Genomic DNA, 14,991 nt, shown 5'->3' with positions numbered 1-14,991 from the left:
TATACTGTATTCTATGAAACTTTACTTTCCGGATGTGAATTTCACAGTAGGCCTATTACCACATTACCGTAATACCCCGTTTCGCGATTATGATATGGTACGAAGGTAATCGTATTTCCGTTGCTCGAGAAGTGTTGGTTCATTTTCGGACAAAGATGCGACTTTTATTTTTAAAATATCGTTTGTACACATTTTTTCCGCTTATGAGATGTGACGACATTTTGTTCCACGTTGGTCTCGTCTACAATACGTAGGCATTTTGATTCGACGCCATTTAGTCAGCCTGCATGTCAATTTCAAAATTTCGTTTTTCACTCTACCAGACGCCAGAAAAAACGGATCTCTGTTGGGCGATCTATAGCTGAGTTTTAATCATGGCACATATCTCCAGAGATGACTTACATGCCAACATAGTACATTATATCCCTTTTGAAAAAACCTACCCTCGCAGTGATCAAGAGGAAGATAATATTTAACCACTGGCAGAGTGTCGGCCCCCAGACCCCATGATCGCCGGTTCAGACTTGACAGGGGCAGAAGAATTTTTGAAGAGGCAGACACAATTCCATTCTGCACTCCATGCCATAAGATGTCAAGCATGTAGATCTCTGGTGATGACATGCTTCGTGTTTACCCGACAAAATTAATTAAAACTGACAAAGAACGCCCCAAATGATTCATTCCTCTTGTCACTTGGTAGGGTAAAACGGAAGGTAGAAATTAACATGTAAGCAGTCTAAATGGCATCAAAACGCAATGCTTATACACAGTAGTTGAGGCCATACAATGATTATTATTGTTGTTCTTAAAGCGGACTCCCTCGGCCTCTATATCTAATACCGTCGGAGTCGGAAGAATACAGGGCCGGACAGAATGCTTTAAGGAAGGAGTTCTACTTGAATGTTATTGTAGTCGTGATAGGAATTATAACTGCTGTCTTATCCCTTGGTCTTTTGTGACTGATGAATTAGCAAGGATGGCTAAACATAGGTCCAAGAATGCATTTACACGTACAAATACGCTACATTTTGCTCCATAATATATTATTATTATTCAAAATGTGTAGTATAAAGGTGCCATTCACTTCACAGTTAACACTTTCGAGCACCTCCGTCTTTGGCTACACACACACAGATACACGTGCAGGACACAGGTTACTGACCTGACTCACAACAGGGAAAAGTGGATAGATTATGGTATCAATTCACAAAACCTGAACCTAAAATCCTACTGCTTAATAAATAATGCCACTTCTATCGCCTATAGCTAATATCATTAACTCACTCCAAACTTTCCATTCAAATTCTGTAATTCATTGTGCTCATAGTCAGCCAAAGAACTATCGCCAAATCTCGTTCCTTATCAGCTTTGCAGTGTTTTGTACACGAATAATATGGGGTAAGTTGTTCAGTTATCCCCGGAAGTATATGTAATTTACAAACATTTCGAGATATTAAAAAAATATTTTTCGGTAAAATTTTGTTTGAATAATTTAATGTAACCAGATTTAAGTTATTAAACACCACCGTCCGAAAATTATGACAAGCCGAGTGCAGCCCTTGTAACGCAGACGTTCCGATGGTAACTGCGTGTTATTGTGGTGGAGGATAGTGTTCTGTGTGGTGTGTGAGTTGCAGGGATGTTGGGGACAGCACAAACACCCAGACCCCGGGCCATTGGAATTAACCAATGAAGTTTAAAATCCCCGACTCGGCCGGGAATCGAACCCGGAACCCTCTGAACCGAAGGTCAGTTCGCTGACCATTAAACCAACGAGTCGTACAGGGATAAAGTTAGGAATACAGGATAATAAATCGAATACGAATATATAACACACAGGAATTGCACAAGCAACAAAGCTTCACTCCAGAGCGATCCTTCTCGGCGACTTTCTACCACACAAACATGAGCGCATCATCATACAAGGGAAATAAAAGGGGAAATGATTAAATGGAAGTGTTGGTTTCGGAAAGGAAGTTTAGATAAAGCCACCACCGTACTGGGCGTGGAATTTATCATCCAAGATGATAGTTAATTGGGTAAGGCGAAATGTTGCCTAGAGAGCGGCTGTAACCATTTTATTCTGCTAACTTCGAGCAGCGGACATTGAAACAAAGCATTTCGACCAATCTCATACGATATAACTGATCAGGAGTGCACATATGATTAACACGCAAACGAATAATATTAGTGATATGACGTCTAGAATAATAATGTTGTTTAAACCACGGGGATAGTCGTAATCTAACATACAATATTTATCTGGATCAAGATAGAAGTCCTTTCTTTCAGATACTACATTTATTCCCAGCATTCCTAGTTCATAAAGTGCTAGCCGTGCCGACAGAACACAACTTGAACATTCGGCCTACCAATATGCAGTAAATATCAGTGTAAAAGCGTTATTTCCTATAATCATAGACGCATCTGTCGAAATAAAAGTATGAACTTTTAAAAACACCCCTTCCTCGTCCTAAATACAGTCTGTATGGCAGTATTAAAATTTTCTAGTGATTGATAATATTGGAAAGCTGGATATTTAACTCTTACATATGCAATTATAAAAAAAATGTTTTATATTAATTAACTTGGTAAGACGCGAAAAAGTCTATGGGGTTGACAACCCCGATACGACTAAACCTCTGGGAAAAACAAAAACAAAGAATAACTAATTCAACAGTTTGTTAAAACAAAGGACCCATAATATTTATAATGGAAGGTGAACCAACTAATCCGCCATATCCATCGACCAGCTGTGTCCAACCAGCATGCAGTGTATGTCATAAGCACGCTCGTTTGGCTCTAGTGGCCGTGACATCATGAAACCGTTAGTGACGTCACACAATCTGCGCACAACCTGCGACGCACTCTCTCATCCTTTCAACCTGCTACTAATGCGCTACTTACGAATCCCTTTCCTAGATAGCGTTGCCGTTCACACAGGATGTTCGTATCAGCTGTTCCGCGACTTCGCGTGACGTCACACGAGCATGCGTGTAGCTCGCGGGAACAAGCCAAAATGCATTAACATTATTACGTATAATCCATTATGAAAGCAACCAATGTGAATTACGTTCACAGAGGACCCACTAGATCAGAGGAAAACATCAATCATACAACAAAACATCGTAAAATATATTCTCGACAATATTATAGTAACTCGATAAAAGAACATACTGCAATTTCATCTAAAGAACATCTACGAATGCAGAATAAGGTTACGAAGAATAAACGGATCGACTAAGGAAATAACACAGACACTTGAATGTGAGGCAGTTGGGCCAGGAACAAGCCTCCTGTATTCAGGGTTGAAGGATCGAATTCCAGTGTGTTTCACAGACATACAGAACGTGCTAACATGCAATATATGTTCGCCAAATGTAAAGTTATGCTATCCTTTTTAGGGTTAAAAGTCCGGCATTTCGGATTCTCTTAAATAGAAAAGAGAGAGAGACCGCAGAATCTTAAATTACAATTATTATTACTATTACAGCAACAAGCTACACATGCTTAGGTGAAAAGAGATATTTACAACCTACAATTCGCTCATATTTGCCGCAATCTCAGAGGTGTGAACTACCTGATGGTAAGACTGAATTCAATCAGGTGCAATATAAAGCAACTTATAAAACCATGTGAGTGGGAACACATAGGCGGCACTAATTGGGTAAGCTCCCTTAGGCTCTAAACTTACGAGGGTAGGTTGGCGACCACGTAGCCCCTGACCGAAGTGAGCATTACTTCCACTTGTGCCAAGCTCCCCCCACCATAGTATTTCTTCGGTCAACACTTGTTTTTTTTCGACCTCGAACGTAACAAGTATTGTAAGGATTAGTTTCATGTTTACGTTCGTCGTGGTCCCCTCTTTATTTTGTCGACACCTTCGTTCTTGATGATGACAGCTGTTATTTAAAGAGGCCTATCATCTAGGTCATCGGCCCCATCTTCGTTCTTCAAAGAGATGAACCTCTCTATTTTGCTGTCTGATTAGAGTGAAGAGGTGATGGTTATGTACTGAAGTTACACCTCAGTCAAAAGCAACAATCACCAACATCACCTTGCACTTCGGCAAGTCTGAACCGTACACTGTCAGGCGGGCGGTGGACTATCAGTGTAACAAAGGGGAGCAGCGATAAGCTAACATAAAAATATATTTAAAGCAACAACGAAAACTTATTGGGTGTCATATTATTAGGGCAATAATGAAATTGTACAACAAATTACTGCCATAAAGTCTGCACGTAGACAGTAGTTCTCTAATCGTAGAATTTTCAGCTACGTTTCTACAACAAATGAATCACGACATACTCGTAAGCAATGGAGAGAATAATCGGCTTTTCTAATAAAGTTGGGGAAGTACATAATATGTAGACTCATGAATGAAATGCTTCACCGTTATGTCATAACATAACTAAGAAGTCAAACAGGCAATACAGCAACAACGTAAAAATAGGAACCACCCAGGTGGCAACATTGGATGACGCGTTTCACTCTACCAAAACAAAAAAAGAGTGGGGAGCAGAGAGAGACAAAAACAAACGACATCACACGAAACCGATCGAACTAACATTCCACAACGTTAGTGAGCCGACTGTTCCCGAGACCAGCCGAAGTAGAGTCTCGTGCCTCGCAAGTGACGTCACACGAACGCTGGAGTGGAACGCAGCAGCGTTGTGCGACCAAACCGTGCATCGCATCGACGAAAAGCAAGGCAAGGACCAACTTCCGTGATAAGTGTAGTGCGGCAAGCCATTATCGACCCGTAGCCCCAACACGCATGACTCACCGCCTGGTTTGTAGACAGGAAGTGGTGGTGGTGGTGGTGGTGGGGGGGGGGGGGAAGCTAGCAGGGACTAGTTTTTCTGCTAAATATACCGTACGTCGGCTTTAAAGAAAAATGCATGCAATCTAGATGACAATAAAAATAGTGTAACTCAGTGACTTGGTATTACGCCACCCCCACCCTTATTGGAGCATCCAATTTTGCGTTAACATGGTGACCTCCATAAATCTACGAAGTTATAAGGAACTCAATCAATACGAGGATATATTTTGTTTTACCTTCTAGGCTAAGCCGGGTTCGAAACCCCGTCAACTAAGCTCAGAGTGCTAGAATAATGAGGTCAGCGCATTTATATATAAGAAAAACTGAATTCAGAGCCTGATCAAATACGGAACATTTAAACATCGCCTATCAAGAAAACGTGCATCTAACAATATGATCTAAATGGTGCATACGAATACCGATTGGAAAAATGTCAAAGAATTCAGTACGGAAGTGCATGTCAGTATACAGTGGAGTGAAGATGAGAAAATTCAACTCTGTTATCAAATACAAAACGAACACCTCTCAGCATGTTAAAGATAGCAGAACAGCTTCTAAATTTAACATCAAATGTTTACTTATAGTCCGCCTCTTTGGTGTAGCGGTTAGTGTGATTAGCTGCCAGGCCCGGGTTCGATTTCCGGCTTTGCCACGAAATTTGAAAAAGTGGTACGAGGGCTGGAACGGGGTCAACCGAGTAAAGGTGGGTTCTATTCCCACCTCAACCAGCCTGGAAGTGGTTTTCCGTGGTTTCCCCACTTCTCCGGGCAAATGCCGGGATGCGACGTAAATGAAGACCACGGCCACTTCCTTCCAATCTTCCCATTCCCCACCAAGGCCCCTGTTCAGCATAGCAGGTTAGGCCGCCTGGGCGAGGTACTGGTCATCCTCCCCAGTTGTATCCCCGACCCAATGTCTCACGCTCGAGGACACTGTCTTGAGGCGGTAGAGGTGGGATCCCTCGCTGAGTCAGAGGGAAAAACCAACCCTGGAGGGTAAACAGATTAAGAAATAATGTTTACTTATAGCAGTCTGTTAGGTGGAAATAAATACCTGTCGACCTCAAAACTGAAGTGGAAAGTGAAAATAAATAAACTCTAATCCCGTATTGGAATCATCCGTTCCACTATAAAAACACGTCTGAGAACTAAGTGAATTAGCCATGCCATTAAATTTTAGAAACAAAAGCTTGGTATCCATCATTGTGAGAATTTCCCACGGTAGGTTCAGGAACATAATACTGTTTGTTCCGAACGAAATAAAGCTATGACCTAGAGGGTAAGGAGGCAGGCAGAGCAAACTTTAAAAAAAACACACACACACACACACACACACTTGAGAGGGGTGCGAGGAGTCTCAGCTCTAACCAACCTTCGATCAAGTGCATGACAAAAGCAGCAGACAAGACGAGGCAGGGTATGGAGGGGAAACGCCCTTTCTCTTCTCCTCCCCGCCATACTCCCCTCACATTCAAACTAGTAGAACCGGTCAACATCTGGCAATCTTTCAAGCAACAAAATTACTTTTAAAAGAATACCAAAAATATATATACATATGGTTTATGGAGCAAAGAATCAGGACTACGCTACATGCAGCAGCATTCCAGGACGAGTGCCAAGCTGGCAACATTGGCTTCCAACTCGGAACATGACGTCACCCTTGGCGGGTTTTCAAGTGAAGGGACAGGCCATGGACAGAGCTCGCACATACGCCACCGAGTTCTAAGAAGCTCCTTAGTATGAGGTCCCACACTTGCTGCCGAGCTGAACCATGTACAGTCCCAGGTTCGAAATACCCGAGACTTTCAAAATGCACATGGGATTTTTGTACAACATGCAAGGTTCGGTCGCACTACCGCAGTGAACGAACCAATTAGAAGTATGAGTCTCAGTGCAAGAAAAATAACGGTAGGTACGATATAGTGCTGCATTACGCAGGAACTTCACTTTGAACAAGAATCGCTTGATGTAAGTAAACAAAATCCATGATCAATCCTATACACAAAAGGATAAGCCAAAACGTGTTCTTTTTAATGCTTCACATCGGGGTTATATTAAATCCTACATACGCGTCTGGTATCATTGTTTACCAAATTTACCCACGTTTATTTGGTTGTCCACTTTCTACTGGTATTATCAAACTGGCCAAGAAGTGGCGCAGAATAGACCGTAGCCTTATGCAAGGTACCAACCCCACATCCACCTGGATATGAAATTAAAATCACCTCTACATAGTGTAGCTAAAAAAGAATTTTAATGTAGTTCTTTTCAATTATATTACCTACCCCAGATCACATTCGGTGCTTAAAATGTCCTATATTGTGTATTACACATTGCAGACAGCGTGAAATTATTATGAAGTTTTACAAGCTTCTCAGCATTGAGTCGATTTGAACTTATATACTGCCTTTAAAGTACATTTATTTGGTGTGGATTTCTTGCATAAACCTTTTTGAAGGCCCGCCCTAAATGTAATCCACATTGTGTTAATTCCTAGCTTGGAGGCCACAAATTCTTGTTGATCATTCTCCTACCGAAAATACGATGCAATTCTGTCGTGGCAAATCGGTGTGAACAATGGCGAAATTTTGCTCAGACTCGAGTAATTTTATATCTTTAAGAACAAAATGATCAACTGATTACATATTTCAATTTCCTGCGCCAATCGCGTGAGTGATTCTTGCGGCGTGTATCTAGTCCAACTCGGCCACCTTTTCCTCTGTAAGAACGTGTCTTCACGGTCTTTTACAATCGTGTAATGAACCTGTCTGATACTTTCGGCTATGTTAATATAAATCACTCACAACCGGGCGAGTTGGCCGTGCGCGTAGAGGCGCGCGGCTGTGAGCTTGCATCCGGGAGATAGTAGGTTCGAATCCCACTATCGGCAGCCCTGAAGATGGTTTTCCGTGGTTTCCCATTTTCACACCAGGCAAATGCTGGGGCTGTACCTTAATTAAGGCCACGGCCGCTTCCTTCCAACTCCTAGGCCTTTCCCATCCCATCGTCGCCATAAGACCTATCTGTGTCGGTGCGACGTAAAGCCCCTAACAAAAAATATATATATATATAAATCACTGCTAAATATATCTTCAGTGAATGAAGAATAAGTCTATTTAAAGGTGAGGTAATACATGTTACGCATGGGCACTTTAAATGACATCTTCGTTTCCAATGTGTAATATCAGTCTTCAATTCAATAAGTCTTTAATGTTTACAAAACAGCATCTCAGAATAATACAAATGCCTGAAGAGAGTACCCCAAGCTCCCCAAACAAACAGTATGCTCATAGTTGTTTGCAGCCAACAACTTGTATTGTACCTTTTCCGGCCCAGAATGCCATCAACCAAGACAACTGAGAGGATAGAAGTACAACATTTAATTTCCCAATGGTTATAGGAGGAAAGCAACCAGGCGTGAAGTTGATTTCCAACGAGACATTGGGGAAAACAACACATTGCAAATAGTTATGAAACAATAACAATACTTTGATAAATAAAAGTAATTCTAAAAAGGAGCGAATAAAGTTTGATAATAAAACATTATAAACGCAATTTACCATTCATATATTTGTCGTTCCACTGTCATGATAAAAACTCTATGCGTAAGGTTTTCATAAAAACTCTTTTTTTCAATGCCGCCTTCCCACTGATCGTCATCTGACTTATCACGAGGTTAACATCACGGGATAATTTAGCCCATTAAAACTCGATCTTGCTAGAACATACTGAACATACAGTAATTCGTGTGAGTATTATTCCTTATAGAATACAGATACGGTACTAATGCTGATTTCGTCTCGTGTGTGTACGAAGATGGTAGCTGTCGGCGACCTGAAACAAACTGCCTATGAAAAGGACGAAGACTGACACGGCCACTGTTAAGTGTTACCTATGAACCACGCTCATATGCGCTCCTTCATTTCACAACTAACTCAGGTCTGTGAGCGAACTCTGCATAAACTAGTCACAAATGAATACAATCAGTGCTACATCTGCAGTGGAACGAAAATACACGAATTTACACTTTTAAATATACAGAATGAAATGTCGGTATGAAGGAAATTAAATGAACAATATATGAAACCTGAATTTCAGAAAACATTATAACAGAGAACTAACAGTTACTAGATCACTAAGTATACCTTAGTACAAAAAAAGTAAATTCTAAACCAGCGTAGGCCTATTCAGTATTTTCCCTAAAAAATACACGAGTCTGTAAGTAACAAGAACTCGTCTTTCCCACCAAAAGACTCGTAGGCACAAACCATACAAAGGAAAAGAAGCTAAAGTATCAGAAGTAAATCACAGCGATGAACATATCAGGGCAAAATTACCAGTAATACGGACGACTTTAGTAGCCAATCATACTGTGAAAAGAAATGATGTGGCAATTAAAAAGCTATTCTACGTCAAAATGAAGGAAATACGCCGTAAAAACTGCCAATTAAGTTACATAAACAAACATGCTCTTTGTATCAATAGTCGATCAACAAACATGTTTCATGAAAATTACGTAACACTAAAAATAAACCATTGTATGTAAGGAGGGAGTGGATAATTACTAACAAGCTAATCACGAGAGTCAAAGTACACGAAAGAGTTATCTCAACATTGCCAGTCATTCGCATCCCATCTACCCACGACGTGAACAGCTGTCTGCATTAAAACGTATTATCAATAAAGCAAGAATTTACAGCCACGTTTATCGATCTTGGCTGGAGCATGCGCAAGTCATCACCGTGACGTCACCCAGCAGCCATGCTAGCACTGAACTCCAGCCATGCTTACATCCTGTCGCTGCTACGATGCGTGAGTAAGCCTTTCCCCCTCCCTCGCCCAAAATACACCAAGCCGTGCGTGGGATCATGCGTGTCTGACATTCTACGCTGCGTGACTCGAAAAACAAAAGACTCGAACGATCAGCAAAAACTATGAACAAAAAAATGAAGGGCCGCCGAAATAAACATTGTGAAAGGCTTCATTCTGACATTAAATTTGTTCCTATGCACAAAAATTACCTTCGAAAGAAGTAACATCAAATGCCTCAAATCAATAGTTCTAATGAACGGATAAATATCTACGTCATTATGCGCTGGTGACCTAAAACTCTCAAAGACAGATTATGCATATTCTGGATAAATATTACGGGATCGAAAACAACTCTTAAAAAGGATCAATTAAGTTCGAAGCGTAGCCGATATAAACTAAATAACAGCAAATTAAAACCATTGCATGTCCTCAGCTACCGTCTGCAGGTTATTTTGATTCGGCATTTAGACTATGTCAATTTCGACGAGTTTTCCCATGCCAACATCCTACAACATAAGGTCTTTTTCCGCTCTTCAAAAATCGAACCACCCGTGATATCAGCAGTCACGACAAACATGCGTGAAATAACCTAATACTAGTTCCGCGACTAGCCTTGTCGACATATGAACTATTTATGGCATCATGCACGAGTTGCGTGATACTTGAATGTGTGCACTTCACATGCTATGTTAGAGATAATGTCTTATCAGTTTCCCTTCCTACAATACAAGATAACGGCGTTATCACAGCCCCTGACGTGTCACTAGAAGGGGAAATCGAGTACGCGTTTCGAAAAAAAAAAAAAAAAAAAAAGCGGGTTACAATAAGTTTCTTACGGAGCCAACTGCGAAAGCTGAACTTAATTAAATTCCGGTAAACGCAATTGACAAAACATTTCTACTTTCAAGGAAATTACGAATCGCCGCACATTCCTCATGATAATGTGGGTGAAGGAGAAAGCGAGGATAAGAAAGGACTGATTTCACTGAGGATCGAACCAGCATATCGGCCTTCTAGATATCTGGTATATATACTTGTGTTTTTATAAGTGTATTAAAACAGGTAAAACATGTGGCTTTTCCTTTAAAAAACTGGCAAGTTTTAAATAAATGGAAACAATTTGCGGCATATCTAGAGCAGCACACACACACACACACACACACACACTATCTGTTTTAAAAAGAACATCCGGTGTTAAGATAATGAACATACGTCAAACGTCGGTTATCAGTCCGCTTGGTTTCTCCCATATAATTAGGTCATGAAAATCAATAAAGACTAAACTTCCGTCTGTCCGGCCCCGCGGTGTAGGGAGCAACGCGTCCGCGTGTCACCCGGCGGCCCCGGGTTCGATTCCCGGCTGGGTCAGGGTTTTTTAAATTGTAAATGATTAAAATCCCCGGCCTTTCCTTTCCTCACATACAACACTACACTTCCTCTATTCCAACTACACATGGTGCACATGGGCAAAATATCTCTATAGGTCGACGCCCCGAACAAATAGCATTTAAAAAAAAACCTTCCGCCTCAGCTAGAGTTTCACATTACAAAGCAACGATGGAAGTGAACATGGTCATAGCACTCTGTCGCTTAAACTGCTGATGGGACCTAAAGAGCGTCTGAATTTCGTCTGGAATGAGGTTCTTCAAGAAATGTCTGAGAATTCGAACCAAAAATGTGATGAAACGAATCGAGCATCTAGTCAGCTGGGTACTAAACATCAGCTTGGTCAAAATCTACGACTTTTGAATGCTATAAACGCATAGCAAGACTTTAAACCAGATAAACAGCTAATATCACGCACCTGTAACACATTACCCGTCTGAGTAAACAATGGATGTATTACTTGTCCTTTTCCATGTGCATAATAGTGATCGTGTTCTGATTTATCGAGATACGGACTCAAATTTATGCACCGGCATTTAACGCTCAATGCTCTAAAGTGTATTGTTTGACTATGAAGCTTACCTAGAGATGGAAAAAAAAACATAACACCGGCTTCTAACATACCTAACATAAAAAATAATTGGAGAAGAGATAAAAGATGGAACTTCCTTATTCAATGCGCACAAGATATTATGCAAAATAAAATTATGTAAGATCTGGCTGGTATGGCTAGATCTACTTTATTTATTCTGTGCATTTATAGTCATTATGATCCCAACAAGTTACATCCATAATATATGGCAGCATGAGTTGTACTGTAACGGGAAGTAAGACCACCTTCAAATACTTTCTCCCTTGTCTGCTAGACCGTTATAAAGTACGGGAGAAGAGGACAGGCGATCATCCATCCCCCTCCAACAACGAATTCCTGAGCCGAGTTATTGCAGCGTTGCCGGATTTGTACAGAATCATCAGAGGACCACCCCATCATAAACATGGACGCACATCATTACAGCAAAGTGACATAAGCGATCAACCAACATTCCATCACCAACGAATATCAACTATAAAATATTGCATGCAATTCAACAGATAAACAGACTAACATTACATACACAAAATTAATTCTAAGCCAGAAAATAACAACGAAAGCCGCTAAAGAACAAAGAAATACACTAAATTAGTTATAACCTACAGCGCTTATGACGTAGCAAATAAAGCTATAGGTACTATAAATGGTTAATGTTTAAACTACATCCCAATACGATGTTTGTAACCAAATCGCCTTACTATATGTAAGCTAATTTCAAGGGCACCGCAAAAACCATATTTTGAAATTATCAGCACGCTAAGCCCATTAACACCGAACAGGAGCCAGTAACGCAAACATGCTATTAAAATAAGGCAAAATGTGTTAAACAATGAAGTATTAACTTATCATATTAAAAGCTGGTCCATATGATTTGGCGCGGAATACAATAAAACGACTGATCCATTTGGAAAACGCCTAGTCTAGCGACTTCTTAACTGTGTCCAAAATAACTGCGAGAAATTGTTTACTGTGAAAAACCATACGTAATCGTGTGGAAATGTTTTCAATCAGAGAGGACATACGTACACGTTTAGACTTCTGGTCTCTGTAACACCACCGATTTCACTAAGTGTGTTCACTCTTTTACGAATCATATTGCGACTAGGAATATTTTCATCAAGGAATTCGTGATCATACCATTTCAGCACTGACTAGTATAAAACATAAAAACTCTCAGAGGAATACAATACTTTAAAATAATGGTGCGCACAGAGCAGCATAATACTCTTTAAAATATTCCCCCTTAAAACAGAAGTGCATGGAGTGGCCACCTTCCTACTGTAAATTGTACCCTAAGCGACTACTGATTACTCATTCTGACGGAGATTAGGCGCACTGGCCGCCAAGCTAAAAGCCCACCCGGCGGTCATCGCCGTTAACTGTTCTCCCTCTCTCTACATGACACGAATTTCTTTTAATTAATTTTGTTTATCAAAATCGTCGGACTCCAAATAAGTCATATTCAGGATAGAGCAAGGAGAGGTTTAGGAGGCTTCTCATTCAATCTTACAAGATGGTTATCACAGCTTTCATTCCTCCAAAATATTAAATAGAAAGGGACACTCAGAACAAGCCAAACAATAATGCAGGAATGTCAAAATATAGTGACAAATATCCGATTGTATTACACATCGAACGCAAGTGCACGTTCAGATAAGTCCCAAAAGCTTAAGACTGGACAAACATAAAATTATACTCGCAGTGACATAGGAATTCTAACACTCAAACTAAAATCATGGAAACTAAAAAGCCTGTGTTGGGAAAGTATATTCAGCAAAAAAAAAATAGAATTCCCAAGAAAAAGATGTATAGAGGTATACTGCTAATAATAAATATGTGGCCTGTATGAAGTGTTGGAGGTCAGCTTGCTTACCGTTGGGTTTGAATGTCGCCGCATCGAACGATGGAGCCCTGATCGGGTGTTTTTCTTTGAAGCTCCTCTCTATGAAGGGCGCGTTGATGCTAACGGCAGGTAGGGACTCTCCTCGTGTCAGCGGCGGCCTAGATGCGGCGGCGGCCGCTGCATGTTCCTCCACACTCATCATACGCTTGGCTCCCGCATGAATAGCCTCATTCTCATCGTCAGCCGAAGTTGACAAACCTCTTTTTAACGAACTTTGTGGTGGTAATGAATTAGGCCTGCCCACGTGATGACCATGATGTTGTTGTTGTTGTTGTTGAGCAGCAGCCGCTGCGGCCGCAGCTATGTGGGCAGAAGTAGGTAACCGAACAGTTCTTCCCATCCCCAATTGTTCGTGTTCACCGGTATTCGCACCTCCACTGCTTTCGGAAACTGACATAGTCCTAGGCAAACTAACACTACCACGAGGGGGCGGAGGAGGCTGAGGATTCGCTGTGGAATATTCTGCCAACAAGCCACCACCAGATCGGGAATGGTGGAGTGTAGCATAACTAACACCACTGTGAGGACCTCCGGGGGGCGGTGGAGGTGGTTGTTGTTGCTGTTGTTGCTGCTGTCGACTCGATACGTGAGCGGCAGGAGGTAAACCAACAACTTCCAATCCATTTTCGTGAGGATTACTCTGCGATCGATGAAGTCCAGCCTGTTGAGGTTTAGGTCCACTGGAAGACCCGCTACGAGACTGAGCTTCTTGAAAACCATGGGCTCGTTTCATCTGCCTCGCCGTGTCGAGAACTAATTCTATCCTGTCCGCACCTTCGTAGTTCACACATCCGCGACATACTGCCTCACTAAAATCGTGCAACATCGCCCACGGCATACGAGGCAAATCGCACAAATAACAGTGCTGACGTTTACCCATCTGCATGACCGACATCTTCAAAACACACACTAGAGTACAATATTACGATAAATTAAAAAAACCTTGAAAGTAAAACAAATGAACCCCACACTCACTGCTCAACGTTCTATAATACAACAGTATATCGTTATCTTGAAGGTCTGCATTCCTATAAATTTACAGAAAAACAGCACAACACAGATGAAAGTAATTCCGAAACCGGCTTGCTGTATAGCAATAGCTGCTATCAATAACACGCCAAACTTTCTCTGCTCTCCGTTGGTCAACGATTGTACTCTCACGCCACCTAGCACAGACTAAAGCGCGCTTCAAGGCTGTAACGTAGCTGGCTGCATACGTCTGAAAGCAAACCTCCCCACCACTGCCACAACCAACGACATTCATGGCCCCCTGCGCAGAGCTGCACGGAATACTCGACCCAGCACGCACAGCACATCGATAAATACGGATCGCAAACAACCAATGGCAGCACTGCTGTTCACTCATTCCTGAACGAACTCAACGGTTATCATTGCTAGAGTCTGTCGGGGTCTGCAAAATACAATGAATATGGCCCGAGAATAATAAAGTACATTTAAGAAATTACACTCCATT

At 41.3% G+C, this 14,991-nt stretch overlaps 1 protein-coding gene across 3 annotated transcripts in view; it reads right to left on the bottom strand.

The window, feature by feature from the left end:
• Window positions 1–14,743, bottom strand: part of Pits (Protein interacting with Ttk69 and Sin3A) — a 37,877-nt gene extending 23,134 nt beyond the window's left edge. For all 3 annotated transcript variants that reach the window (XM_067155499.2, XM_067155500.2, XM_067155501.2), the window contains exon 1: window positions 13,488–14,743. In XM_067155499.2, coding sequence (XP_067011600.1) covers window positions 13,488–14,412 — 925 coding nt within the window. In that variant the 5' untranslated portion in view covers window positions 14,413–14,743. The remainder of the gene's footprint in view (window positions 1–13,487) is intronic.
• Window positions 14,744–14,991: the final 248 nt, after the last annotated feature.

The sequence above is a fragment of the Anabrus simplex genome, chromosome 11 (genome assembly GCF_040414725.1).
Source record: "Anabrus simplex isolate iqAnaSimp1 chromosome 11, ASM4041472v1, whole genome shotgun sequence".
NCBI lineage: Eukaryota > Metazoa > Arthropoda > Insecta > Orthoptera > Tettigoniidae > Anabrus > Anabrus simplex.
The sequence above is the reverse complement of the archived record's forward strand: the minus strand, read 5'-3'. Positions and strand labels throughout refer to the sequence as shown.